Raw genomic sequence first — 27,576 nt, forward strand, 5'->3', positions numbered from 1 at the left:
CTTTCATGGCATTATTCTGAAACATCTTCACTGTTTTCTTTAAGAACTATTTTTTTTTTGGGGGGGGGGAGTTCCGGTCATGGGGCCTGAACTCTGGGCCTGGGCGCTGTCCCTCAGCTCTTCAGCTCAAGGCTAGCGCTCTACCACTTGAGCCACAGTGCCACTTCTGGCTTTTTTCTTTTTGCTTATGTGGTGCTGAGGAATCGAACCCAGGGCCTCATGCATGCAAGGCAAGCGTTCTACCACTGAGCCACCTTCCCACCCCTTAAGAACTATTTTTACACAGTTTATCTACTTGTTATCTCTCACACAGTATTAGCATACCTCAAATATTTGACAATTACTGATCTTATATTTGCAGTTGAGATTATTTGCTGATGAGCCTGCAGATCATGTTGGAGTGAAGGACTGAAGTTGCTGTCATGGCTATTTTTATTGTTTTCCAGTGTGAATATAGCTGAAAAAGTTACTTGCTGGTAATAGTGGTAGTATGGACACTCATTCCTGGTTCCTTCCAGGAGGCTATGCTTACCCTCCTGGGTAAATATGGTTCTCTTTTGAAAACAAGATGCCTTGTTTCTCTGCTTGTTTCATGGCCAGTTTGATGGGGCTTCCACATGGAGGGTAGAGTTGGGCACTCAAAAATTCAAGAACTTTGTTCTGCCAACTTATATGGTTATAGGTTTTTCTATACCTTTATGTGACTAGGCAGTTAAATCTATAAGAGTTTTCCTGGCTGATATAACCAGCTGAATTAGTGAAGAAAGCAGATGGCTCTCCCAATTTACAGTCAATTGAAGATCTGAACAGAACAAAAGGGCTGAATAAGTAAGAAATCTGCTTGATAGCTGAACTGGGATGCAAGCCTTCAGACTCAAACTGAAAAACTGGCTTCCCTTGGTCTCAAGCCTACCAGCCTACCAGCCTACCAGTGTTGGCTCTCCTAATTCTCAGGCATTCAATCACAGAGAGGAACCACATCACCAGCTCTCCTAGGTGTGTAGCTTGTTGATTTTTTTTTCTAATTTGGGACTTTTCAGTATTCATATATAATTTCTATTGATTCTGTTTCTCAAAATTCTGAAGATTTAGACATTACTTAAATTCCTGATAGTGTAGAAAAAAATTGGAAAACTTACTATACCAGCTATCCAGCCTCAGTAAGAATATATAACTATTAAAACAACTCAATATAGAAACATCTGGATATTGGTTGCTAATTTTAAATGAGCAGAAATCCTAGAAACAGAGGCAAAGGATAAGAGCACTCTATATGAGCAACAGTGGGTGCTAGTTTTCTTCTCACCAGGTCTTTTCTATTTGAAAAATAATCAATATTGTTTTCCAAATGACAATGGCATCACTTTAGGTTATCTATGAAAAAGACATGGAGAAAGTGATTTTTTTGGTAAAGTTTTAAGGGAGAATATTGATGTACATAGTAGAATAAGTTTTCTTCAACTGTGATTCTACTGAACTTAATTACAGTAATACTTACCAAATGCTGTCCAATGTACTAAAAAGAAGCACATTATAACCCAATCCACTCTGTAACTTCTTGGGGTCAGTTTTCATTACATGGAGAATTATATTCACCCCTTCAGTTCCAAAAATTTCCTGTTTAAAAGATTTGTTTTAAATAATTTCTCAAAATATATATGTAATATCTTATTTCTCCACTTCATCCTATCCCATGAAACTATTTTTCTATGAGAAAAATATTGTTAGTGGCAATAAAAAATTGCATTTGTAACTTGTTCTCTGGAATTTAAAACAAAGTTTTATAGAGTGAATCATTTAAAGAGAGGGTATTAATCAACACATCTACTTAATGTCGCTTCAAAATGTGGGTATTTTCTATTTTTCTTTAAAAAATAACTGTGAGTCTTACCCTGTGGATTTTTCCATGTTAAGATGAAAACAGTATAGAATTACATCAGATGGCTATGAGATATTAACAACTATCATAGAAGATAATGCTCTCAGAGAAAGTAGATGTTTAACTAATAGTAGTTATGCTTTTATTAATTTGTATGAAATGATTAGCATTTAGTATTTTCCCCTGACCATTGTCTCTGTATTGCCTTGTTTTCATCTGGTTCCTAGCAAGCACAGACACAGGAAAGAAAAACACAAGAAGTGGTACTAAGGCAGGGTGCTAACTCGATATGCATTATTTCTGTTGCCTTTCCCCCAAATCTGTCTGTCTAATCATTGTGACTTTGCTTTCCTTCCTTTCTTTTTCCCTCCTTTCCCTCCCTCCCTCTCTCTCTTTCTCTCTCTTCCTTCCTTCCTTCCTCCTTCTTTTTCTTCACTTTTTTTTTTGGTTGGTCATGGGGCTTGAACTCAGGGCTTGGGTGCAGTCCTGGAGCATTTTTGCTCAAGGCTATTCAGAGATAAGAGTCTCTGGCCTTTTCTGCTGGGGATTGGCTTCAAGCTGTGATCCTCAGATCACAGCCTCCCGAGTAGCTAAGATTATAGGTGTGAGCTACTAGTTCATTCTTATTCTAACTTTCAGTTTTAGATATGAGCCCAATTGAAATCTAAACAACAGGAACAATAATACAGTTCACTTTGGAAAACTATTCGTCAGTTTCTCATAATAATAAGCATATATTTACTTTATGTCAAGCAATTCAATTCTTAGGTATGTATTCAAGAGAAATTAAAACATTATACCCACAAAAAAGCCTAATTTGAGAATGTTCATTGGAGAATTGTTCACAATGTCCCCAAATGTCTATCAATAGGGGAATGAACAAACATATTTTGGTATACTCATACAATAGAGTACTATCAAGTAATAAAATGAAACTATTGATAATGCAGCACTAGTGATATATTTAAGAATATGTTATTTTTTCTAGGTAATGGGAATAAGTCATAAACACCAGTGATTCCAGTAAGACAGTGTTAAAGAATAGACAAATCAACCCGTGGCTAAGAGGAGGCATGGTTGCTAAGGAGATAAGGCAATTTCATACAGACATGGGAATGTACAAAGAAATGTATATGCTCAAATTGGAGTATAGGTTAAGCTGGTATATGCTTGTCAAACCTACACCAAATAATCTATTTAAAATCATGCATTTGCTATGAGCAATATTTTAATTATAAAAACATCAGAATACTTTATTACACTGCAAGTAATATTAAAATAATATCTTTATTATAAGATATTAAATTGCGCTTTGACAGAATTAAAAAATATTTATTGGCTTCCTAGGTGTTTGGGAGAGCTGAACAAAATTTACATTTACAGTAATACATACCTTCCTTTGAATATGATACTCACAAAGGCCAGATAAAATAAGTAATATATCAGATTGGATTTCTAAAACAATGGCCTCTTCCTTTTCATTGGGATCCTTTATTGTATTTTTGAAGATTCCTGGTATGAAAATTTTAAAGAATAAAATTATTTTGTTTTGGTCAGTTGCTGCTGAAAAAGCTCTTCTAAAAGTTTCTTTGGCTAGAGAAACTACTTAGAAACTACTTAGGGCTATTTTCATTGCATAATAATCTAGAGGCTGTCGACTGAGTATGATAAAGACTCCTTAAACTCTTAATACTCATCCATCAGTACCCTCATATATATAGAATTCCTACATAGACCCAATTGTGTTTCCATGAATACAGAATGTCTCAAATACAATCATTAGTCTCACATAGATTAATTTGTAGCACAGAACTAATGGAGTGTCTTTAAAAGATGCCCTAATAAACTGAATCTTTGCCTGCCAAACTCTCTTTAAAAGTATGTAGACATTCAAGCGGTAGAGATGAGTGCCTTTATAAATATATAACCAAAATGTATGATTGTACTTTGCTCCATCTCTTGTGGTTACAAAGCCAATACACGTGAATGAGCTCTCTAAGTGTGTCTTCTGTCTGTTACTTCTTTTGGCATCTTCTCCTTATATCTACTTGAAATTGCTCTTCAATAACTTTTGAGATCAGCATTCTCTATCCTTTAAAATCCTCCCTTTGCAATCAAAACTGCAAAGGACTTAAAAACAGTAACTAAAATGTCACTTACAATAAAAGAACCATCTTTTAGGCTTAAATAATTCACAAAAGTCATTTTTTCCCCTCTCTTAACTGTCATTAGAAAGAAGGTATGAAGTCACATTTCCAAAGAAGACACTCCCTAATAATTGGCCCTGGGGAACTATTCTTGGTCCTTTAAAGAATAAATTAAACTCGTGTAATCAGAATGTGGCATGGACAGAGGGTCTATTGTTCCTTTATCAGGGGTGCCTTCAAAAAACTCCTATGGACTGGCCCTCAGTCTCCAGTTTTCTTCTAGAAAGTCTCATTTTCTCTGTCTGGGTGTATGTTCATAGATTTGCCTGAGTCAGTAACATATAGTACACTAATATGGAATTAATTTCTTCATATTTAGGTACCCATTAACTCACTGTCTTTATCCTCTCTTTATTATAGCTTAAATCATTCTATTTCTTTGAGATTCTCTTTCTGATAATATAGTAAATATTGCATATAAAGTATCAGGACCAAAACCCCCAATGTCTTTTCATTTGGGATGAAATTCAAACTTAAAACCTTTTCTAGCTTGGTTCCTGACTATAAAATTAACCTTGCCTTATAGCATTTGTATGCATAAAACACTTAGCTATCTTTAAACATATCATCATGAATATTTTAGCACTGTTTCTCCTCATACTCTCTTTGCTGGAAAGACTAATCTCTTTCCATTTTTAAACTACCTTTCCTCTCATAGGTTTCTAAGATTGCACAAGCTTCAAAACCACTCACACTCATTAGTTTCTGTGACATTTACACACTATATGCCTAATTGATGGTAAAGGGTAACTTACATGATTTCTCTCTCTCTCTCTCTCTCTCTCTCCATATATATATATATATATATATATATGTATACATATGTATGTATGTATGTTGTTCTTAAAAGGGAGATCCTGATCCCTGTACACAGTTGCAATTCTTTAATCTACACAGAAGGTACCTATTATATTTTTTGAGCATGTTACTAGAAAATCCTGTTAGATTAAAAATGAGGCCGCCTTGCATGCATGAGGCCCTGGGTTCGATTCCCTAGCACCACATAAGCAAAAAGAAAAAAAGCTGGAAGTGGCACTGTGGCTCAGGTGGTAGAGCGCTAGCCTTGAGCTGAAGAGCTGAGGGACAGCGCCCAGGCCCAGAGTTCAGGCCCCACGACCGGACCCCCCCAAAAAATAAAAAATAATAATAAAAATGAGGAGGCCCTTACTTTTACTCTCAAAAGTAAGCTTCTTAGCAAGAAGGTAAATGTCTTGTCCAGTCCCCCTTCCAAAAATATAATTTTTTCCTATACACAATGGAGAGCACCATCCCTTTCTCCTAAAGACAGAAGGAAGGTACTTTGTGTAGGTCTTTGCAATAAGCATCTAGCAGGGGTTTAGTTTAGAAGCCATATATTTAAGGTTTGGCCCCAGTCTATGGTGCTATTGGGAAGTGCTGGAGGAGGATATTGTGGAAGGAGGAGATATTGGGATATTGGGACTCTGGCCTCTTTTTGTTTCTCGCCAGCTTCTATGCCACCAGAGGTGAGTGGCTTGCCCTACCAACTGCTGCCATCACGATATACTGCTTTACCATAGGTCCAAAAGCAATGAGCTACTGACCATGGACTGAAACTTTTGAGCCAAACTATGCATTCATTTCCTATATAAGTTGATTTATCTGAGGTATGTGTCACAGTAATACAGAGATAACACATTACATATGTTTCCTGATATGTTATATGATTGATTCTAGACTTTTTTTTTTTAAGGTCATGTTTTTTCTTGATTCTAGACTTTTCCTGGGTATCAAAATCTAGGATGCTCAGATCCCCTGTGTAAAATGATGTAGTATTTGCATATAAGCCATGCATTTCTTCCTGTGCACTCTAACTTTAAAATGCTAAGAAAACAGTTCTTATGTTGTTGAGAAAATGACAAAAACAGTCTATATATGATCAGTACAGTTCATGCTTACTTCTTTTCTTTTTCTACTTTTTATCCATGGGGGGTTGAATTCATGGATGCCAATGCCAATGATACGGTGAGTTGACTTCCTATCATTTATAGGAGGCAGCTGTTGAATATGAAGGGGGAAACCACTCTAACTTTGCAAAGTAAGAAAAAGTTAGGGCTAAAATATGATTTTTAATAAGATGGAAATCAGCTTTAATTATGAATTGAAAATAAAAGATTTTTTGATATTTTGTTCCATAAAAGAAACTCCTTTATATGTTTCTGTTGTACTAATTCATCAGTGTTTTGATATGCCAAATGTAATGTTATCCTCTTTTAAAATGGTTCCAAAAGGCTTGGCCAAAAAGTTTGATCTTATTAGTAGAAGAACAACAGTATTTTAAAAAGAGATAATCATTGATGAAATGGCCTCTGAATTGAGGATTAAAGGATTAGTGATTATGGCATTTTGATAAGAAGAAAATCTGATTTACAAAATAAAACAAAGATTAAAAATTTAAAGCAAAGTAAGTTTGTAGAAAAATGTTTGGGACAAAACAAATTCAATGCGATACCTATAAATATTCCAACCTCATTCTTCAAGGAAATAGAAGAGGCAATCCAAAAGTTCATATGGAACAATAAAAGACCCCGAATAGCAAAAATGATCTTTAACAGAAAGAACAGTGCTGGAGGAATATCAATACCAAATTTCAAACTCTACTACAAAGCCATAATAATCAAAACAGCTTGGTACTGGCATAAGAACAGACCTCAGGACCAATGGAATAGAACTGAAAACCCAGAAATGAACCCACAGACCTACAGCCATCTAATCTTCCATAAGGGAGCTAAAAAAATAGAATGGAAGAAAGACAGCCTTTTCAGTAAATGGTGCTGGCAAAATTGGTTAATCACTTGTAGAAAACTAAAGCTAGATCCTAATCTATCACCATGCACCAGAATCAACTCCAAATGGATCAAAGACCTCAGAGTCACAGCAGACACTCTGAAAACATTACAGGATGGAATAGGAGAAACCCTAGGTCTCCTTGGCACAGGCCCAAATTTTCTTAATAGAGACCCAGAAACACAACAAATCAAAGAAAGGTTGGACAAATGGGATTGCATGAAATTGCAGAGCTTCTGCATGGCAAAGGACATAGCTAGCAAGATCAATAGAAAGTCCACGGATTGGGAGAAGATCTTCACTAGCCATACAACAGACAAGGGTCTCATATCTAAAATATACCTGGAACTCAAAAAATTAAATCCCCCAACAACAAATCCTCAAAGAAACAACTGCCCAATAAATAAGTGGGCTAAAGCCTTAAAGAGAAACTTCTCTGAAGAGGAAAGAAGGATGGCCAATAGACACATGAAGAAATGCTCAACCTCCCTAGCCATAAAAGAAATGCAAATCAAAACAACATTGAGATACCACCTCACTCCACTTAGAATGGCAAAAATCAAGAACTCTAACAAGAACAGATGCTGGAGGGGATGTGGACAGAAGGGAACCTTACTGCATAGTTGGTGGGAGTGTAAACTTGTTCAACCACTTTGCGAGTAGTATGGAGGTTCTTCAAAAGACTCCACATAGAGCTCCCCTATGACCCAGCAATCCCACTTTTGGGCATTTACCCAAATGTTTACAAACAAGACCACACTAAAGCTCCCAGCACAACTATGTTTATTGCAGCGTTATTTACCATAGCTAAGATATGGAACCAACCCAGATGCTCCTCATTAGATGAATGTATCAAGAAAATGTGGTATATATACACAATGGAATTCTATGCCTCCATCAGAAAGAATGACATTGCCCCATTTGTTAGGAAATGGAAAGACTTGGAAAAATTATATGAAGTGGAAGTAAGCCAGGCCCAAAGAAACAGAGGCCCCATGGTTTCCCTTATTTGCAATAACTAGTATATGTCTGAGACAAGCAGAAACGGTCAGATAAGTTGATGTTAGGCTAAATGAACCCCAATATAAGGATTCAAATGTTCTTTTTTCTTTCTTGTGATTGTTTCGAACATATTTATAAGATGATTTTTTTGTTGCTTTGTATGTCCCTCCCCCATAGTATAACCCTTGTTTTCACTGTATTTGATGTTGGTATTTGTGGAGGGGAAAGGAAAAAAAACAAATTGTTTAAATAGGGATACAAGTGGACCCCATTGCAACAATGAGATGTACAAGACGTTATGTCAAAAAACAAACTTTACAACTTTCGGGGGGGGAGTTATGGGTTGGGGGAGATGGGAAGGGATGAGAAGGGGAAACAAAGGAGGAGGCAACAATGCTTGATAAGAAATGAACTCATTACCTTGCCCATTTAACTGTTAACCATCTGTACGGTATTTTCACAATAAAAAAAATTATGAGTATATACAGTAATTTGTTACTTTACTTTCAGAAGTAAAATAAAAACTGCCAGGTTGTATTTTACCTATCAGTTGTTGAATTGTTTCCTTTTCACAAAGATCTGTGTTTATATTCTCATCCTCAAGAGAGACCATGGCTCTCAGAAGTCTTAATGTGTAACGCATCTGGGCAAACTTATTGCCACGGCCACCTGTGCCATGAAAACTATTACCATGGCTGAAGAAAGGATCTGTGGAGAGAAATTAATAAAATCAATTTATGTGAAAACACCTGAAACATTTAATATAAACAATGTACCAGATATCTTATGTAAAACATAAACATGTTAAAGTTTTGTTATATTTGCTTTTTATTCAGAGAAATAAATATCCCTTCTACTTCCTTTCTACTCTCAGGATGGATATCATTTGTAACTTTTGCAACTTTTGTTAGAAAATGTTATCGATTTGAGTTATTTATATTGTCCTAAGAAAATCAAGATCACCTGTTTCAATCTCAGCATTAGTATTATAAATGATCATTTATCTGCTTACTAGACAAACTGCCACAATGAACATTCTGGTTTATTCCCCCCTTCCTACCACTAAGATTCTTCAAGTAACTAGTGAATTAAACAAGCATAGTCATTTTTTGTTACTATAGTAAAATGACTACGATATATAAGAAGACTGATTCCTCCCCAAGTCTGTTAAATGTGAAATGCTAGTTCATTTTTATCTTAAGTTGCACTTCTCTGATTACCAGACAGGTTGTGTGATGGAAATTATTTTTCAAAGCTTAAAATTTTCTTGTATGACAGGCTCTATCTTTGACATGCTTCTCTATGAATTTTATTCCTTTAAACATGTAGAAGCTTTTATGAATCTTGATCCTAGCTTATCAGTAAAGGAGTAGTAAACACTTTTCAAGTTTATATTAATACATTTTTCAGACTTTTTCATATACGAATTTCTAGGTTTTATAACTGGAGATTGGGAAAACAATTCCATTCACAACAGCCTCTGGTTGGTGGGCTGGAGGTGGGGGGAGGTTAGGGAGAAATTTAGCAATAAAATTAATCAAGAATGTAAAAGACCTCTACAACTGAAACCATAAAATGTTGAAGAAAATAAAGAAGACTCTAGAAGATGGGAAGACCTTCTATGTTCATGGATTATCAAGGCAAGCATTGTAAAAACAGTCATGCTGTTGAAAGCAATCTACAGATTCAGTGTAATCCTCATCAAAATTCCAATGTCATTCATTATAGAAGTAGAAAGATCAATCCTTAAATTCATATGGAAGCACAAAGGACCCCAAATAGCCAAAACATTCTTGAGAGAAAGCAGGGGAGGGATGGAGGGAAAGAGAGGGAAAGAGAGAGAAAAAAAGAGACATTCTGGAATAATTACAATACCAGACTTCAAATTATACCACAAAGCCATAATAAGAAAACCAGCATGGTACTAGAGTGCAAACAGACATGAAGACCAATGGAACAGACTAGAAGACTCAGAAATGAGCTCACACACCTACTACCATTTGATTTTTGTCAAAGATTGGAAAAAAAACTTCAACAAATGTTGTTTGGAAAAATGAAACTAGACCTTTATCTCTTGCCCTGAACTAATGTCAATTTCAGAGTAAGTCAAGGATCTTAATGTAAGACCTGAAACTCTGAAGTAACTACAGGAAAAAATAGGGAGAACATTAGAAAATATGACATAGTAACTTCCTGACTAGAAATCCAAAAAGTCAGCAAATAGAGCAAGAATTGACCAAAGGGATGCAATAAGCTAAAAACCTACACAGCAAATTAGTCAGTAGGCTGAAAAGACAGCTTAGAGAATGGGAGAAAGTGTTTGCTAGCTGTACATCTGACAAAGGGATCAAAAATTTAAACTTCCAATCAACAACTCAATTAATAGATGAGCAAATAAACAGATACTTCTCAAAGAAGTACAAATAGCAAATTAATACATAAAGAAATGCTCCATTTTCCTCACCATAAGGGAAATCTTAGTTAAAACAACTAAGATTTTATCTTATTTCAGACAGAATGCCCATCACTAACAAAAGCAAAAATAAGATATGGGGAAGGAACCCATATACACTGTTGGTGGGAATGTATACTACTACAATACAAAATCAGTATGGAGCTTCTTCAACAAAACTAAAAATAGGAGTCTTTAACTTCCATTTTCTGTATGTGGAACAGAAAATTCCTTAACTTGGCTCTTGAGCCATCTGGCTTGAGCCTGCTATTTCCTTTTAATGATGTTCCCTTTCTCCCTCTTTCTCTCTCTGTCTCTCCTCTCTCTCTGTTTCTGTCTCTGTCTCTCTCAAACTCCTTGCTGTACCACTTAAACAACAAAACTAAACTAAAATTAGAACTACCCTATGATCTAGCATACCACTCTTGAACATACATTAGAAGGAATGTAAGTTAGGATACAATAAAGGCACTTGCACACCCATGTTCATTGAAGCACTATTCACAATAGCCAAGCTATGGAAATAGCCCAGATGTCCTACAACTGATGAATGGCTCAAGGACAAAGTTCACATGCTTTCTCTCATATGTGGATACTAGACCTAAAAAGACAAACATAAATGTAGATACATGATTACATATAATCCATCTGATTGAAGTATGGTGTATGCATGTATGAAATGACACAGTGAAGCCCTTTTGAGCAACTAATATGTACCTTAACACAAATTAAAGGTGAAACAGGGTGCAAATAGAAGGGCAAAGGAAGAGAGTGAAGGAGAGTAAATGTGGTAAAAATACTTTATGTATATGTGTGGAAATGGATCAGTAAAGCTTGTTGAGGTTGTTTTCGAAAGTGGGAAGCAGTGAGAAAGGAAGCGATAGAAGAAGGGAGTCTGATCAAGGTACACTGCATGCATGCATAGGCATATCAAAATGAAATTCCTTTGTACAACTAAGTGATATTAGTAATAAAAACAAATTTGGGCTCCAGATGTAGACTACATATGGGATCATTACTTCTAGTTAGAGACCTACATAGATTTTAAACTCTATAAAGCTAAGAATTCTTTTTCTTTTTGTCAGTCATGGGGCTTGAACTCTGGGCCTGGGTGCTGTTATCCTTGAGCTCTTCAGCTCAACGCTAGCACTCTTCCACTTGAGCCACAGCACCATTTCTCATTTTCTGGTGGTGATAAGAGTCTCATGGCCTTTCCTGCCTGGGTTGGCTTTGAACTGTGATCCTCAGATCTCATCCTCCTGAGTAGCTAGGATTACAGCATGAGCCACCAGTGCCCAGCTTAAGATAAGAATTCTTATTTAAGCACAAAAATATATTAAACAGCTAAAATAGCATATGATACTTTGTAGACATTCAATAAATGTTCATTGAAAAGCAGCATTAAAATATCAGAATTTATTGTTTCTAAATATAATTTTTGATAGACCTAATGCAAAGATTTAAATCAATTATATGCATAATTTATTTTTATTAGCAGATATTAAATTGTACAAAAGGGTTTCAGTAAGACGGAGACAGACAGACATGCATTTATTTTTTGTTACTTGAATTAACTCTGTTGCTTTTTCTGTGCATGTATTGAGTTCAATTCCAATTATTTTTGACAGGAATCCTGAGGAGCCTCTCACCTTGATTCTCACACCATTCCAGAAATGCCAGGATTCGAGCATTTCCCTGGCATGACATATAGTCCTCTATTAACAAGGGCGCCACAGAAGACAAGGTGGCAATTGCATGTAGCTGTAATTCTTCATGCTGTGCCAGAGACCACTCAACTATTTTCTGTTTCTCAGGTTTCTTAACATAAGTGAACAAAGCCAAAACAACTTTGCCATCAATTAACAGCTATGAGAAAGGGCAGAGGATAATTTGTTAGAAGGATATTTTAAATAAGAAAGTTAGATTTACATATTTAAAATAATCAGGAAAAATTAAAGATTTCAGATACAGGGTTTTTAAAGTCATTTATGTTTTTATACTTGGTGATACAAGGGATTGAACTCAGGGCCTTATGCCTTCTCATACCCTATCACTTGAGCCATGCTTCTAGTCATTTTTTGCTTTAGTTATTTTATTTATTTTTTTGGTCCAGTCGTGGGGCCTGAACTCTGGGCCTGGGTGCTGTCCCTCAGCTCTTCAGCTCAAGGCTAGTGCTCTACCACTTGAGCCACAGAGCCACTTCTGGCTTTTTTTCTTTTTGCTTATGTGGTGCTGGGGAATCAAACTCAGGGCCTCATGATTGCAAGGCAAGCGCTCTACCAATGAGCCACCTTCCCAGCCCCCTTTAGTTATTTTTTCAGGTAAATTCTCACATTTTGGGCCAGTACTGGACCAAAATTCTCCTACCTAAGCATTCTACATAGCCTAGATTACAGAAGTGAACCATCAAACAAGCCTTGTTTATTGACATGAAATCTTGCTAACTTTTTTCTGGGTTAGCCTCAAACCAAAATCATTTTATCTCCCATAGGTTCATATGTATACATCATCTTGCTCACCAAAATGTGATGATCTTATTGGTAGTTATTTAAAAGTACTCCCTTTCTAAATATCAAATTTATAGGAGATATCAAAAACACACAAAATAAAAAGGCAATGAATAAATGCACAAGCATTCTTTTTTGCTCACAAAATATAAAATATGTTTTTGTTGTCTATAATGCTTACACATGTAACTTATCTCTTTCTTATGATAAAAGCATAAAAGTAGAAAATATGGGGTAATAAGCCACTGGTGTTTCTTTCTTCACTCTTTCTTCCAAGAAAGGTATTTTGTTTTTACAGTGCTAGGGATCTGACCCAGGACATGCTAGGCAAATATCCTACCACTTAGGTCCACCTCCCATCACCAAGGTAAAAATTTCATTAACCTGCATATAATAAAACACAATTTTTCCTGAAGTAGTGAGTATGGCTTATATGTAACTACATACAATAGAACTTAAATACACATTCCACCAAACAAATGTCAGTCAGGCCATACTTAATTACATGCCCAATATTTAAAATTTTTATTGAATGTAACATTGCAATACAAGCAAAACAGATGTATACAGAAATTTCAAAATGACAATAGAATTAATAGTATAGCTGATTTTGATGGGTACAAAGTGATGTAATTTGCTGAGATTCTGCATTAAAGCCATTACCACTAAAATATCCCAGTTTAACATTTGCTGTAATGATAATGAGAGACTTAATCCCCATTATGTTTTTAATGAAAAGGAGCTTAGAAAAGTTTTAGGACTAATTTAGCTAATGGAATTGTTAGCAATATATTCTTCTAGCATTTCATGTCAACCTCACAGGAGATCCATGAATGGGGAAGATGAGTAATCATCTTTTTTGTCCAAAGGAAATGGAAACTCAGGAAGTTTCAGCATCGAAAACAAACAAACAAACAAACAAAACCATCTAGCTAGTAGGTAATAACCCAAATTGGAATTTAGTCCTAGAGTATTTCAAATTACATTATGCTGTTACATAGGATGTAAAGTAGTAAGATAAATTCATGACTAATACAAAATTAAAGATTGGGGCTGGGAAGGTGGCTTAGTGGTAGAGTGCTTGCCTTGCATGCATGAGGCCCTGGGTTCAGATTCCTCAGCACCACATAAGCAGAAAAAGTCAGAAGTGGCGTTGTGGCTCAAGTGGTAGAGCTAAGCCTTGAGCTGAAGAGCTGAGGGACAAGGTCCAGGCCCTGAGTTCAGGCCTCATGACCGGCAAAAAAATAAATAAATAAAATAAATAAAAATTAAAGATGTTAGATTTGTGTGGAGAAAAGGCATGTTTAAACAGGTTTGAGACTGGTGTTACAGAGGCTTTTGTTTTTTTTTAATATGGTCAGAGACTATTTAACTGGTGTGGGAATAGAGTTAGTAATAGCATGCTTGCCTAGTATGTTTGAGTCCCTGGATTCAAGACTAAACACCTTAAAAGGGAAAAAAGGGATTGAGAAACTGAGGGAAGGAGGAGAGAACAATGGGAGAAAGTGAGGAAACGAGGGAAATAAAACTGGATGGGTCTGTATGAACTTCTTTTATGTTCCCTTATTCAGAAGATTAAATATAATAATCATTTTCTTAGTATGTGCTTACCTCTTTTTTTGGTTTATTTTTTTTTAACATTAGGTATCTCACTGTGTATTAAAACAGAAGCAAAGGAAAATTTTAACAGCTAAACTTCAGGCTGGTAAATCTGTTACTCTTTGGACATGACATGTGCTGATCAAAGGTTTGCAGTCATGGCTAAACTCATTATAAAGAAGATGATTTTTATTAACTTTCTTGTTACGATTACCTGTACAGTAGGTAAATCTTTACATAAGATCACAATTATATTGAATAGTAATTTCTTCAACTCAAAATCTTCATAGGTATTAGAAAGCTTAAGACCTTTTACCAAAGGATTTTGACTTTTAACTGTGAAGGAGAAAAAAGAAGTGAAATGAAAGCTAATATGACATACACCATTCATCAAGACAATACAAGAAGTTTAGAGTTTTATGGCTTTTACCTTCATTAAAGGTTGCAAATAGTATCAAATCCCTGGTAAAGCCACATTCCTAGTAGAAATCCATGAAATAAGATGAAAGATTAATTAGAATGACCGTTAAGCAACAAGTGTCCATCTAATCTACTATTGAAGTGCATTTTTATCAAATTCTTCTACTATAATTACTTTAAAATTTAAGTTCTAATACTATCAAGGAGTAAATGCACAAAAATAAAAGCATATAGCTAGACAGACTTGTAATTAACTTAATTTTACACTTGCTTTTGATGCTTCTAAGTATTTTACATTCCTTTATGAATGCTTCACTCACAAATTAATTTCAAATTTAGTAAGAACAAAATCATATTAATCTACATAGTTCTGTAATTCATTATGTGTATCTTCAAATGGCATTGTAAGGGAGGAATGACAAAAAAAAGAGTGAATGAATTTAAAGCTATATATTAATATAACAATCTAATCTGACAAATAGACAAATGAGTGAAAACAATGAACACAGACTTACATATTTATAGGATAATATAAAAAAGTCAAACGTACAAGTAATTGGATTCCTAGCCCAAGAGGGGAAGAGAACAGGACTAAAAATATTTCAAGAAATAAAATGACAAAAGCTCTCTTAAGTTTTGTTAGACTTAAACTTGTAAGTCCAAGATAGTTTATGAACCCCATGAATAAAGAAAAAGAACACAACTGGTACATCACAGTAAAACTGTTGAAAACCAAAGATAATACTAAGAATATGGAAACTACCAGAATTAAAAGTGATATATTACACAGAAGGAAAAATAATTTGAAATGATACATGCTTTTTATCAGAAACAATGAAAGCCAAAATACAGTGAAACATTATTTTTAAGTGCTAAAAGAAAACTTTTTAACCTAGAATTTTGTCCATTGACACACTTCAGGAATTAAGATGAATTAGTGATATTTTCAAGTAAAAGAAAACTAAGACTGGTGGGCAGCAGCTATTGTATTCTCCATTTAAAATAAATAAAATTTTACTGATACTTACAATCATTGGTGCTCCAGGGTTTTGAGCTATAATTGTTGTGATCACTAATAGGTCATTTCTAAGTTGATGATCATAATGAGTAAAACCTCTCACGAACAAATTTTTAAATGCTTCCTTCAAAGCCCTAAAAATAAAACGTATTTTTTAAAATATTGTTATGGACAATATTTTGTGTCTCTAAAATTGTCTCTAAAATTTTTTGCCTCTAAAATTCCTTTGTTGAAATCCTAACTCCTTGTGTAATGGAATTCCGAGAGGGGCCTTGGATGTGAAGGTGATCTTATTGTGACATTTGTCACTCTACGCTTCACCAGGGGTGATTCAGCTGACATGGCTGGTTGGGTGGGTGTCCCCTACCTCCCTCACTGCTCCATGGGTGCTCCTCCTGAAGCTTGGTTGAACAAGACCATCCCTGATAGAGGAGAGCCATTCTTCAGTGAAGGGTATGAGTAGCTGTGCTACCCTGCTAGATCCTCCAAACAAGCTCTCAAGAGGTAGTGTCTTTGTGAGATAATTAGGCCATGAGAGTAGAACCTTCTAAAAGGGACCCCAGAGAGTTGACTTGTTCCTTTTCTTCCATATGAGGAGATAGAAGAGTAACCTTGTCAGATTTTGCCGGTTTGTGGCCTCTAAAACTATGAGAAAAAAAATTACTGTTGTTTGTAATCAACCTGCTCTATGAAACTTCGTTATAGTAGCTTGAACAAGACACTATTTCTATGGAAATACTAGTTAAGTGCCTAATCAGAAAATCTTACTTTTATATTATTCATCAAAGTGTTTCTAAAGTTTTTCACATTTCCCAATCTGCCTTTAACTATGTACCAGATGAGAATGCATTAAAGCAAACTGTACATGGTACTCAAAATGACTGCTTTACTCAATCTGTAACATCCAAAACAATCCTGGTAACTTTTGACATCTTGCCTATAAATTAGAGACTTAGGTTTGGGATCAACTTTATCTTATTTATCAGAAATGTTTTGGACTTTTGAATGTATTCATTGAGTTTCTAAAATGTATTCTGTTGGTATGCAAATTTTATGCTTGAGTTCTGTTTTTACTTTGAAATAAAATATTCAGTAGCTTAAAAAAAGATTTAATCATGCCACATTAAAGTTACTAAAAGGCTTTAAAGGACCACTTATATCTTTTGTTGAGTTTTAGGATAAAGTCCTCCCTCCCTAACAAGGTTTGTCAGGTCTTTCATGTTGTGGTACATTATTAGCTTTATCTTCATTCTATTAGGCTCTTTGTGTTCTGACCATACTCAACTTCTTTTGCGTTTGCTAAATTTCACTTTTTTTTCCCCTGCCTAGGATGTTCCCTGCGAATAAGAAGTTTTCTGTGATGCTAATTCCTAATTAGGGTTCAGATACTGTTAGGAAGCATATATTAACTCTTCAAGTCTGAATGAGGTTCCCTCTATAGTGGCCATTTATTCTGTTGTCTCTTGGGACTCATGTGACTTTTCTATTAACCCTATCATCGTTTTGATTTAGTTATTCATTCATCCTCAACTTGTGGCCCTATGAAGCTGCCGTTAGCTGCTTTTTAACCAATTAGAGCATTCCTTCTCCCTGGAACTGGAATGTTCACCAGCCAACATTACACCATTATAGGCCAACAGAGAATATTATTTTTTCCCTATTTGGTTGGTCGTGGGACTTGAACTCTCTGGGCCTGGGTGCTGTCCCTGAGCTCGTCAGCTCAAGACTGGTGCTTTACCACTTGAGCCAAGTGCCACTTCCAGCTTTCTGGTGTTTATTGGAGATAAGAGTCACGGATTTTACTGCCCGGGCTGGCTTGAGCTGCGATCCTCAGATCTCAGCCTCCTGAGTAGCTAGGATTACAGGTGTGAGCCACTGGCATCCAGCTTGAGACTACATTTTAAGACCTTGTTTTCTTTGAGTTTTCAGGCAGCAGCTCTCCTCTGCTTAATTTGGGGTTGAGATGATGTGAGCCTTCACTTCATAGTTGTTACTATATGGAGTTCAGGAATGAAGTCGATATAATAGATGATAATGCAGAAGAGACAAAGGATCAAGTCCTGATATTTGCTGAGTCATGCATAAAGTTGCACATAAATTCAGTTTTATCCTTCACTTTTAGTTACATGAGCACACAAATATTCTATATTGCTTAAGCCTTTGAGTTGTAGTTTCTGTCACTTGCAAATAAGAATGGGCTGCTTCACTTCCTTCTGAAGAAGACAGAACATCTTGTGATCATCTTTTGTGTTTATATCACTTCTTTTCAGATGTCAATTTATTTGTCCTTTTCATCTAGATAACATTAATTTCTTGAAAATAAAGACTATGTCTGATTTGTTTCCAGTTGTATTTTCATGATCTAGTACCAACTTTGGCACAGAGCAGAAATTTGTTGAATAAATATGTAAACAAACTTGAAGGCTTACTCACATTTTATGGCTAATTTTCTTGCAATATCTGGCAAATAGTAAGAATCTCCTACAAAATTTAAGGATTAAGTGAAATAGATCTTTAATGTCCAATTTTATTTTAAACATATATAAAGATAAAAACTTAGCCTGCACATGCTACTATAAAAGATTTGCACAGAGAAAAGTGTGGTTTGATAGCAGACTTATCCTGCTCTTTACCACCAGCACTAATTAAAAGAAAAAGAAAGGAAGAAAAGACTGTCCTCTTGTTGAGAAGATTCACTTAAGCAATGGCAAGAATATTCAGAAGTATTTATTCCACGAATCAAAAAATTAATTGAAATAGACTTTAAGAAAGGTATCACTGTATCATTAGCAAATATAATAATTTTAAAATAAAAGATATTTCTATCTAGCCACATATACTTACAGCAAACATTCCAAGTTACTAAGCTGTTGTATGATTTCCTCCTTTGAAGACTTTTCCAATAAATTCCAAAGTATTTCTGATGAACGGAACAGAAGCTGTCCAGAGGGATCAGGGTCATTGAGGTGAGCACAGATTCTGCTTGCTGCTTGTGCTTTTAACATTGAGGCACAATTAACTTCTGAAAAATAAAATTAAAAAAAAGATTTAGGTTGTACTGTGTTAACAGTGTTAGGTGGAAACAAAATAGATGTCAATGAAGTGTTTAAGAATGCTATACAAACCAGATGTTGAGAGATGCTGCAGAACTTTAAGCACCCAAAGTTTCTCAACCAGTTGATTTTCAAGCAAGATCATTGACTGGACCATTGTTCTAGCCAGTCCTCCAACCTCAGCCATTTTGATCTTGTATGATGAACTAACTTGCTGGTAACCTAGCACAATTATTTAGAAATATGCAGTTATTTCTCATAATGGTCAAGAGAAGAGGATGAGCAATTTACCATTCAACAAGAGAAACAACAAGAAAAAATTTAAAATAGTATGGCATTTAAAAATTATGTACATACAGATGGGGAATCTTTTTCTGTAAAGAGCCAGGTAATACATATTTCAAGTCAAATTGTGGCATGATATGTATTGTAGTAAGTGACAATAAACAATACCAAAATAAATGGAAATGGCTGTGCTCTAGTAACATTTAATATGGGGTGGGCCAGTTTTGACCTGGGGTCCATAGTGTGTGTATTTCTGATGTTAGTGAATACAAATAAGCCCACAGATTTGTAAGCAATCTCGAAACCCTCCTTTTCCAAACAACACCTTTGTCAGTCGACACAACTTTTTGTAAAACAAAATAGAAGGACTGCAAATAGTGAACGTTTTCATTGTTTGGACAATGCATTTACCTCAGTGCTTTCAAGGACAATAATAACACTGTCAGAAACAAAGTAATAAGAAAAATGTAATGCTGCTCTGATAAATGCTTGTTAATGTAGTGATACTTTACAGAATCTTAGTGCATAGTAATAGTCTTATAAAAATTTCCTATTCGCAATGGCCTAAAAAAGAAAGACAGGTGCCAGTGGTTAACACCTGTTAATCCTATCTCCTCAGAAGGCTGAGATCTGAAGATAGCATTTCAACATCAGTTCAGTGGGGGAGAGGGGAAGGAAAGTCTGTGAGAGTTCTATCTCCAATTAACCACCAGAAAACTGGAAATGGTGCTATGGCTCAAAGTGGTAGACTGTTAGCCTTGAGAGCTCAGGGACAGTGCCCAGACCTGGAGTTCAAAGGCCCCTCAACCCCCCAAAAAATGTTTCTGTGTTAGGTCCTGTGAGATACACTACTTTAACTTCAGTCATATAGGTGCCTCCCTAACTACATTTAATCAAAAGGATTAAACACCTGAGAATTCATACTCGGAGAGATGAAGCCATTTTTCTCTCAAAGTGATCTTAATAATTCCATGATATGTTTACTTTTGAGACGAACTGGCTTCCTTAACTTTGACACAGTTCTGTGTCACAGAATTGAAACAGTTCTGACATAGTTCTATCATGTCTATTTTGATAAATTCTAAACCTGTTTTTTTTACCCATGCTGTTTTTAGTATAATGCCTACTACCTAGCAAACACTTTTACCTACCACATTAATATTTCAAAGTTTATATTTACTAATGTCCTCATTCATTTCTCTAGTTCCAATGTCTTCCCATTTTCTCCTAGTTATAAAAATACTATGGTGAGTTATCATATACATTCTACCCATATTAAAGAATGTATTACTCAAAGTATTATTCATATCTTCTCTCCCTCCCTACACTGATTATAAACTCTACAAACTCTGGAGAAGACTCTAGAGTAATATAGTATCCTCCCAGTCTTAGTGCACAGTCTTGATATTGTTCACATTAATTTGTCATTATACACTAATATTCTTAGCTGTAACATACACATTTTTTCCTCGAAATATAATGGAGAAGAGTACCAGTATTAAAATGTTATTATCTAACTAGGTGAATAGATATTATCATTAATAAGATAATAGGAATATATTTATCAACACTATTAAGCAATTATTAATTATCAGTCCTGGGAATGTGGTTCAGTGGTAGAGTGCTTGGCCTTGAATGCATGAAGCCCTGGATTCAATTAATCAGTACCATGGCTGTGGATCAAGTGGTAGAGTGCTAGCCTTGAGTAAAAGAAGCTCAGGAACAGTACCCAAGCCCTGAGTTCAAGCCCCAGGACTGGCAAAAACAAAGTATGAATTATAGTTATATGGGTATAAAGATACAAATTATGCCCAAATATTTAGCCTTCAAATGAAATTTTCATGCAAACCCCCAAACTGAAGAGAATACATGTAGTTTTTAGAGATGACTGAAGAGGTCAAGATTACAATAAAAAAGTTATTTTCAATGTAGTTCATTTGTGAGACTACTGTTTCTTTGAAATTTAGCAGGAAGTAAGACAAAATTTTCTGTTTTGTAAAAATACAAGTTATTATTGAGAAATTATTTCAAACTCTACCTGGAATATGCTTCTTTGGAGGCTCTGCATGATAGAAGTCAATAATACACTTACAAATATGTATCCTCAGTTCAGAACTTGGTATTTTCATTAATTCACCTGCCAGAAGGATAAATGAACACTGGTGTAAGTTTATTTAAAGCATATAGTATTAATACTAATCAGATTAAAACTATATCCTTTAATTTCATACATGCATACACAGACATATAAAGTCATATTCCATTCATGATGGAATATATTCTGAGAAATTGTTACTTGAATTGTTAATTGAACTTCATAGAGTGTACTTACACAAATACAAGATCAAAGTAAGCATAAAACAAACTGGTTCAATTAAAACACGTGGTAATCCAGGGTGGGTGGCTCCTTCCCACAAATAATCTCAGCTCTCAGAAGGCTGAAATAGGAGGACTGAAAATTTGAGGCCAGATTGGGGTACATAGTGTGCTCTGAGCTAGACTCAGGTACATAATGAACCATCTCATGAAACACATAAAAGAATATAAAACAAACAAAAATAAGCAAAAGGATAACTCTAAATTATAAAAACCAGAAAATACATGCACCAGTAACATAGTTGCTTATTATATGTGCATAGAATTTTCATACAACTGACAGTGCAGGTTTGTGAGTAATGAGATGTGATGTGGTAGTATACCATTATTACATGACAGAAATTTTTTCACTTAATTGGGTTTTATGGGTTCCCATCTTTTATGTGATCTCCTGATGACTGAAATGTAGTAAGTACCTGGAGTGCATTACTATATCTACAAGCACATATACATACATACATACATATATATACACACACACAACATCTTGAATCTTTCCTTATATATTTAGCCTGTCAATCAATTCAATCTTTGCTTTCTAGGGAGAACAGAACTTTATAATTAATAACATAAATACTGGAACCATACCACCTAAGTTTAAATCTTGGCTCTTCTAAATATGTGTGTAATTTTGTGTCATAGCTTTTAATCTGTAAAATGAGTATAACACTAGTTACTACATTTTTGAAGATTTAATGAGTTACTATTGTTGGGACCCCAGTCTAATAACAGTACTCAGAGAGGACGTGATATCCTCCTTGTAAGCATTTCCCTATCCTCACGTCAGTGACAAATGGGTATGTGACCTGTTAAACATCTATCTTCTCTAGATTAAAATTAACCCCGACCCCCATGAAAACTGAATCAGCTTGGAGGGCTAACAAACCCAGGAAACTCAGCAAACAGTGGGCTGTGAATTCCTGATAACAGAGCTCAGAAAGCAAAGGCCAGGAGCCAGAGAGGCGCATCCAATCAGTAACTAGCACATGGGTAGCCCCCTTCCCATCACAGTTACTAACCCCGCTTTTTGCCCACCCAAACTGCGCGCCAAAACCAGCCAGAGGGACAGGCCAGCTCAAACAGCTGTCAATAAACAAGTTACAACTCTATTGGTCACTTGCATGTATCCGGCTTGTCCCTCGTGGTCAATATGCTATCAAAATAGGGTCAGACAATAGCCCGGGGTTCATCTCCGTGGAGGTGGTCCCTGACTGGCCAGTCCATTTCCCGGCGCAAAATAAAGCTTGCTTAATTTTCGCTTTGTGTCAGGCTCGCTTTTTTTGTTCACGGACCCGATATTGGGGTGCTGCCTTAATTGGGCTACCCTATTAACTATACGGGTTGAGAACATGTCAAAGAAACAGTAAGTACTTCACGTTATGTACTGTTTTGGCAAGGTATGTGTTAGTAATTTGCTTCTTAATGAGTGAGCTGGCAAAAATGTTCTCCTTTCCTTAAAGCTAGCTTTGCTCTTCAACTTGTTGGGAGTGTGGAGAGATTGTTTTCTAGCTAATCATCTTTGCCCACAGGCAATAATTTTACTAGGTGGGGTCAGAAAAGTGACTTCCATATTGCTAAGTTTGCTTTAGCTTTTTAATAGTCTAAAGTAGATTGCATTTCCTCCATGGAAGAACATTCCTTGAGGTAAATGTGATCCATTCGCCTTTGGTGCCTTAAGGACACTACAGTCAGCAGCTAAGCAAGCAAGGCTGAAAAGCGAGAAGGAAGTCCAAAGGAGTCTCATCCTGGTTTTAGGACAATCTGCAAAAGTTACCAATTTTATTTTTGGACCTTTCTTTTGGAGTTTGAAAATCACTAAGTAACAGGGAAAGTTTTAGGCAACAGGAATAACTAAACTTTTTGAACAAAACTACCCTAACATGCAAGATAAAGGGAAATTCCTGGATTTTTCCTTTTCTCCATCCTTTAGTTCCTGTAAACTTAGGTCACTTTTCACAGCTTCCTGTTTTTATCACCTTGGGGAAGAGTACCAGCTTCTTTCCTGTACAATTTCAGAATTGTATTCTAGCTCAGAAATATCCATATATCATTAGAAGAAAACATAACTTATTAGTACATAGTACAAATGGGCAGTTATTAGTACAAGTCACACGTAGTTTTTGTTCAATACTTCTTATTGTATACAATCACTTTGGTTCAGACTTGTGTTAACAGCAATTTAAAAAGTGAGGAGAGCAGTACTTGAAGTAAGCAAGCAGTGAAGGGGGTTCATAAGAGTCCTGACCGCTGGAAATAGTAAGGTATTCTGTTGGTGGACTGTCACTAAGCACTGAGTTGGCTGGCACTCAAGAAATGGGCACGATTGGAATACAAATGTATGTCAATACTCTTGAAGGCACAGATACAATTAAAATTAAAATAATGTTACCAGCGAAACCTGCATTTTTTTATTGACAATGCTACCATGTCTTCTTTAGGATTGTTTTCTAGTTTAAGATTGCTACTGAGGCTGGGAATGTGGCTTAGTGGTAGAGTGCTTGCCTTGCATGCATGAAGCCTTGGGTTTGATTCCTCAGTACCACATAAACAGACATAGCTGGAAGTGGCGCTGTGGCTCAAGTGGTAGAGTGCTAGCCTTGAGCAAATGAAGCTCATAGTGCCCAGGCCCTGAGTGGCCTGGCACTGGCAAAAAAAAAAAAAAAGTTATCTACTGTAACTAAGGTTTATAGAAATAAAATCTCCCATTATGTCTTACCCCACCTACTATACAAGTTCTTCCTCTTTAACGATTCATATTTTAATTTTAATTCATATTTAATGTGTTTCAATTTCTATTACACCTAGAGTAGGCAAACTCTTGATAATTTTTCACTGAACATACTTGACATAAAAGAATTGAAAAGGGCTGGGAAGGTGGCTCAGTGGTAGAGCACTTGCGTTGCATGCATGAGGCCCTGGGTTCGATTCCTCACCACCATATAAGCAGAAAAAAAAAAGGTGGAAGTGGCGCTGTGGCTCAAGTGGTAGAGCGCTAGCCTTGAGGTGAAAAGCTGAGGGACAGCACCCAGGCCCAGAGTTCAGGCCTACGACCGGACCCTGCCCCCCGCCAAAAAAAAAGAATTGAAAATAAAAATGCCATGTTAAAAACAAAATAACATAAAAACATAAAACAACATGTTAAAAATAAAAATGCTTTTTACTGCAGTTAAATCACTAAAGCCTTTTTTTGGCATGGAGTAAAATTCTTGTAACATTCAGTAAATACTTTAAAAAACTTACTGGGTTGTTCTTTTATCTTTATTTCTCCTTTACAAATAAACACCTAAATTAGTTAAGTACAAATTGTATATAGGGTTTGTTTTGGGAACATGCTGTCATGTCCCAGGGTCTGACTCAAAGAACTAGAGTTTTACTGATCTGTTTCCTAGGAAATTATATTCTTTTTCTAGAAAATCAAGGAACAACCAACATATAGAAGCATACTTTTTTGTGATTAAGAAAAATATTTGTGAACTAAACATGGTTCCTGCATCTTTATGAATGTTATGTTAAAGTTCTTAATGTTCCAGTTTGTGCTTTAGTTATTTAAATCTTGGATTGTTTAAAGAAGCAAGAGGGACTCAGTGATTCTACTAACTTAGTACGAGAGTTCAAGGTTGAAAACAGAGTTGTTATTACCGAAAGAAGAGGATATATGTTTTCAAAACAACAAAAACAGTTAACAAACATTTCATTAAATGAAGCAACATCAAGTAAGATGAAATAATATCAATTCAATAAAGCTTGAGAAAATATTTTCTAGCTTTTGCATTTAATGCACATTGAATGTTGTTGATATCATGAAACACCTGAGCAGAAAAAAAAATACCAGAATCCTCACCTTGCACACTACAGTTAATTCTCAAGTAGAAAACAGAAACTTCGGTCTAGTTAGAGAGTACTTCTAGTAAAAATAGCTCATTTGCCAGTAGGGCCTGTCACATGCTATATCCTTCTACCTTAAGGCAATCTTAACTTACCCAGAAGTGCAAGTGAATTAGCAGTATCTTCAGCGTAAGTTATTTCATCTGATGCTTTTTTTTTCAAAAAGGGCAAGCTTTAATAAGAATGAAGAATGTCAGAATTAATTTTAGTGAGACCTTTAATTGAAGCATCATTTTTAAACTGGAGAGCCAGGTATGGTGGCACACACTTGAAATCCCCACTAAATAGGAGGTAGATATATAGGAAGATTTACAAGTTCAAGGCCAGCCAAGAAAAGAGACTCTATTTTGTTTGTGTGTGTGTGTGTGTGTGTTTGTGTGTGTTGGGTGGGGAGGCCTGGGGATATAATTCTGGTGGTAGAGTGCTTCTCTAGAATGTGTGAGGGTCTGAGTTTAATCCTCAGTATGTGAGAGGGGCTGAAATTCTAGTTAACCATTTGAGGTTTATTTGTTTTCAAAGATCAGTGCCTTTTATTAACTGGCTTAGAAAATATCCACAAAAGAATAAAATACCTTTGGACACAAGAAAGGTATCTGGGGTTGTGAGGGATGGAGAGAACATGAAAGGGGTGACATTGATCAAGATGCATTGTACTTTTCAACTGATTTATTAAATTGCAATATATCTGTACAATTACTTGAAGTTTAAGCCGAGCACTGGTGGCTCACACCTGTAATACTAGGGACTCAGAAGGCTGAGATCAGAGGATCATGGTTCAAAGCCAGCCCAGGTAGGAAAGTCCATGAGACTCTTATCTCCAATAAATCACTCAAAAAACCTAAAGTGGCACTGTGGCTCAAGTGGTAGAGTGCTAGCTTTGAGCTGAAGAGCTGGGGGACAGCACCCAGGCCCAGAGTTCAAGCCCCACGACTGACAAAAAATAAAATAAAATAAAATAAAAAATAAAAAAATTCAAGTTTAAAAAGTAATTACATTAAAATGACATTTCACAACTACTATAAACTTGTTTGAAATATATACTTATAAATCATAAAAATCAGACACAAGAACCCACCATCATTAGTCTAACTTTCAAAGATTTGAAAGTTGTTCTTATTTTTTTCTCAACTTATATTAGTTATATGGGCAGTGCACAAAAGATTTCATTTTTCCATCTCCACATTTTTATAATGTATTCCAATTAATTGCATCTCTTTTCCTGCCCACTTTCCAGAACAATTACGACAGGCTTAATTTTCTATTTTTATAGTTCCAACAATCTATTTCAATTGTATTTAACCTCATTTTCTTTGTTAGCACCATCTCTTCACACTAGTACTCATCCCCACAGGGCCTACTTCTCCTTCCCTGACTCCATCCCTTTCACTGATCAACAGCTTCCATTCAAGTTTGCTGTTTTCACATATACTTGTAATATATTATGGAATCACTCACACTCTTTTTCCTTTCCCTCTTCCCCTCTTGCATAATCTTAGTCTGATTTATATTCGACATTTATTCATATAAATATATATAAATGTACATGAATATGTATGTCATTTAGATCTAGCTTCCATACATCAGTGAAAACATATGGTATTTTGTTTTTGTTGTACAAATGTTGTCTCACTCAATATAGAAATATTGAGTGAATGAACAAAGTAACACTTCCAGCTGGATGTGTGGCTCAGCCAAACAAGCAGATAAAGTGGGCATGATATTCTGAGTTCAAACCCCAGTATGACAAATAACAAAAATTTCAAAACTGGTACATTATAATATATATCTTGATTAGTCATTATGTGGAACACAAAAACTTTATTATATCTTGAAGCATTATATATGTTGTAGAAACAACAATAGAACATTTAGCACATCATTTAAAAAATTCTCACCTCTAGTTTATATTTTAAAATATATACCAAACATAATTGGTGACATTCTATTCTTTATTAAAAGTAGGAAAATAACATAAAATAAGAATACAACCTAATTTATCTTTGAGAGACAGATTTTTTTTTCCTTTTTTTCTTTTTGTCAGTCATGGGGCCTGAACTCTGGGCCTGGGCGCTGTCCTTCAACCCTTCA

General features: G+C 35.5%; 1 protein-coding gene across 3 annotated transcripts in view; it reads right to left on the reverse strand.

The window, feature by feature from the left end:
• The window catches only part of Cfap69 (cilia and flagella associated protein 69), a 50,390-nt gene that overhangs the window by 13,818 nt on the left and 8,996 nt on the right, over positions 1–27,576 (reverse strand). For 2 of the 3 annotated variants that reach the window (XM_042684680.1, XM_042684678.1), the window contains exons 5-15: positions 25,584–25,660; positions 21,266–21,364; positions 19,015–19,164; positions 18,734–18,911; positions 15,900–16,023; positions 14,882–14,930; positions 14,666–14,787; positions 11,995–12,211; positions 8,437–8,601; positions 3,273–3,391; positions 1,499–1,617 (exon numbers count right to left, since the gene is read on the reverse strand). In XM_042684680.1, coding sequence (XP_042540614.1) covers positions 1,499–1,617; positions 3,273–3,391; positions 8,437–8,601; positions 11,995–12,211; positions 14,666–14,787; positions 14,882–14,930; positions 15,900–16,023; positions 18,734–18,911; positions 19,015–19,164; positions 21,266–21,364; positions 25,584–25,660 — 1,419 coding nt within the window. The remainder of the gene's footprint in view (positions 1–1,498; positions 1,618–3,272; positions 3,392–8,436; positions 8,602–11,994; positions 12,212–14,665; positions 14,788–14,881; positions 14,931–15,899; positions 16,024–18,733; positions 18,912–19,014; positions 19,165–21,265; positions 21,365–25,583; positions 25,661–27,576) is intronic. The other variant, XM_042684679.1, reaches the window with a different exon arrangement.

This window comes from Dipodomys spectabilis, unplaced genomic scaffold (assembly GCF_019054845.1).
Source record: "Dipodomys spectabilis isolate Male_0828 unplaced genomic scaffold, ASM1905484v1 ptg000089l, whole genome shotgun sequence".
Lineage (NCBI taxonomy): Eukaryota > Metazoa > Chordata > Mammalia > Rodentia > Heteromyidae > Dipodomys > Dipodomys spectabilis.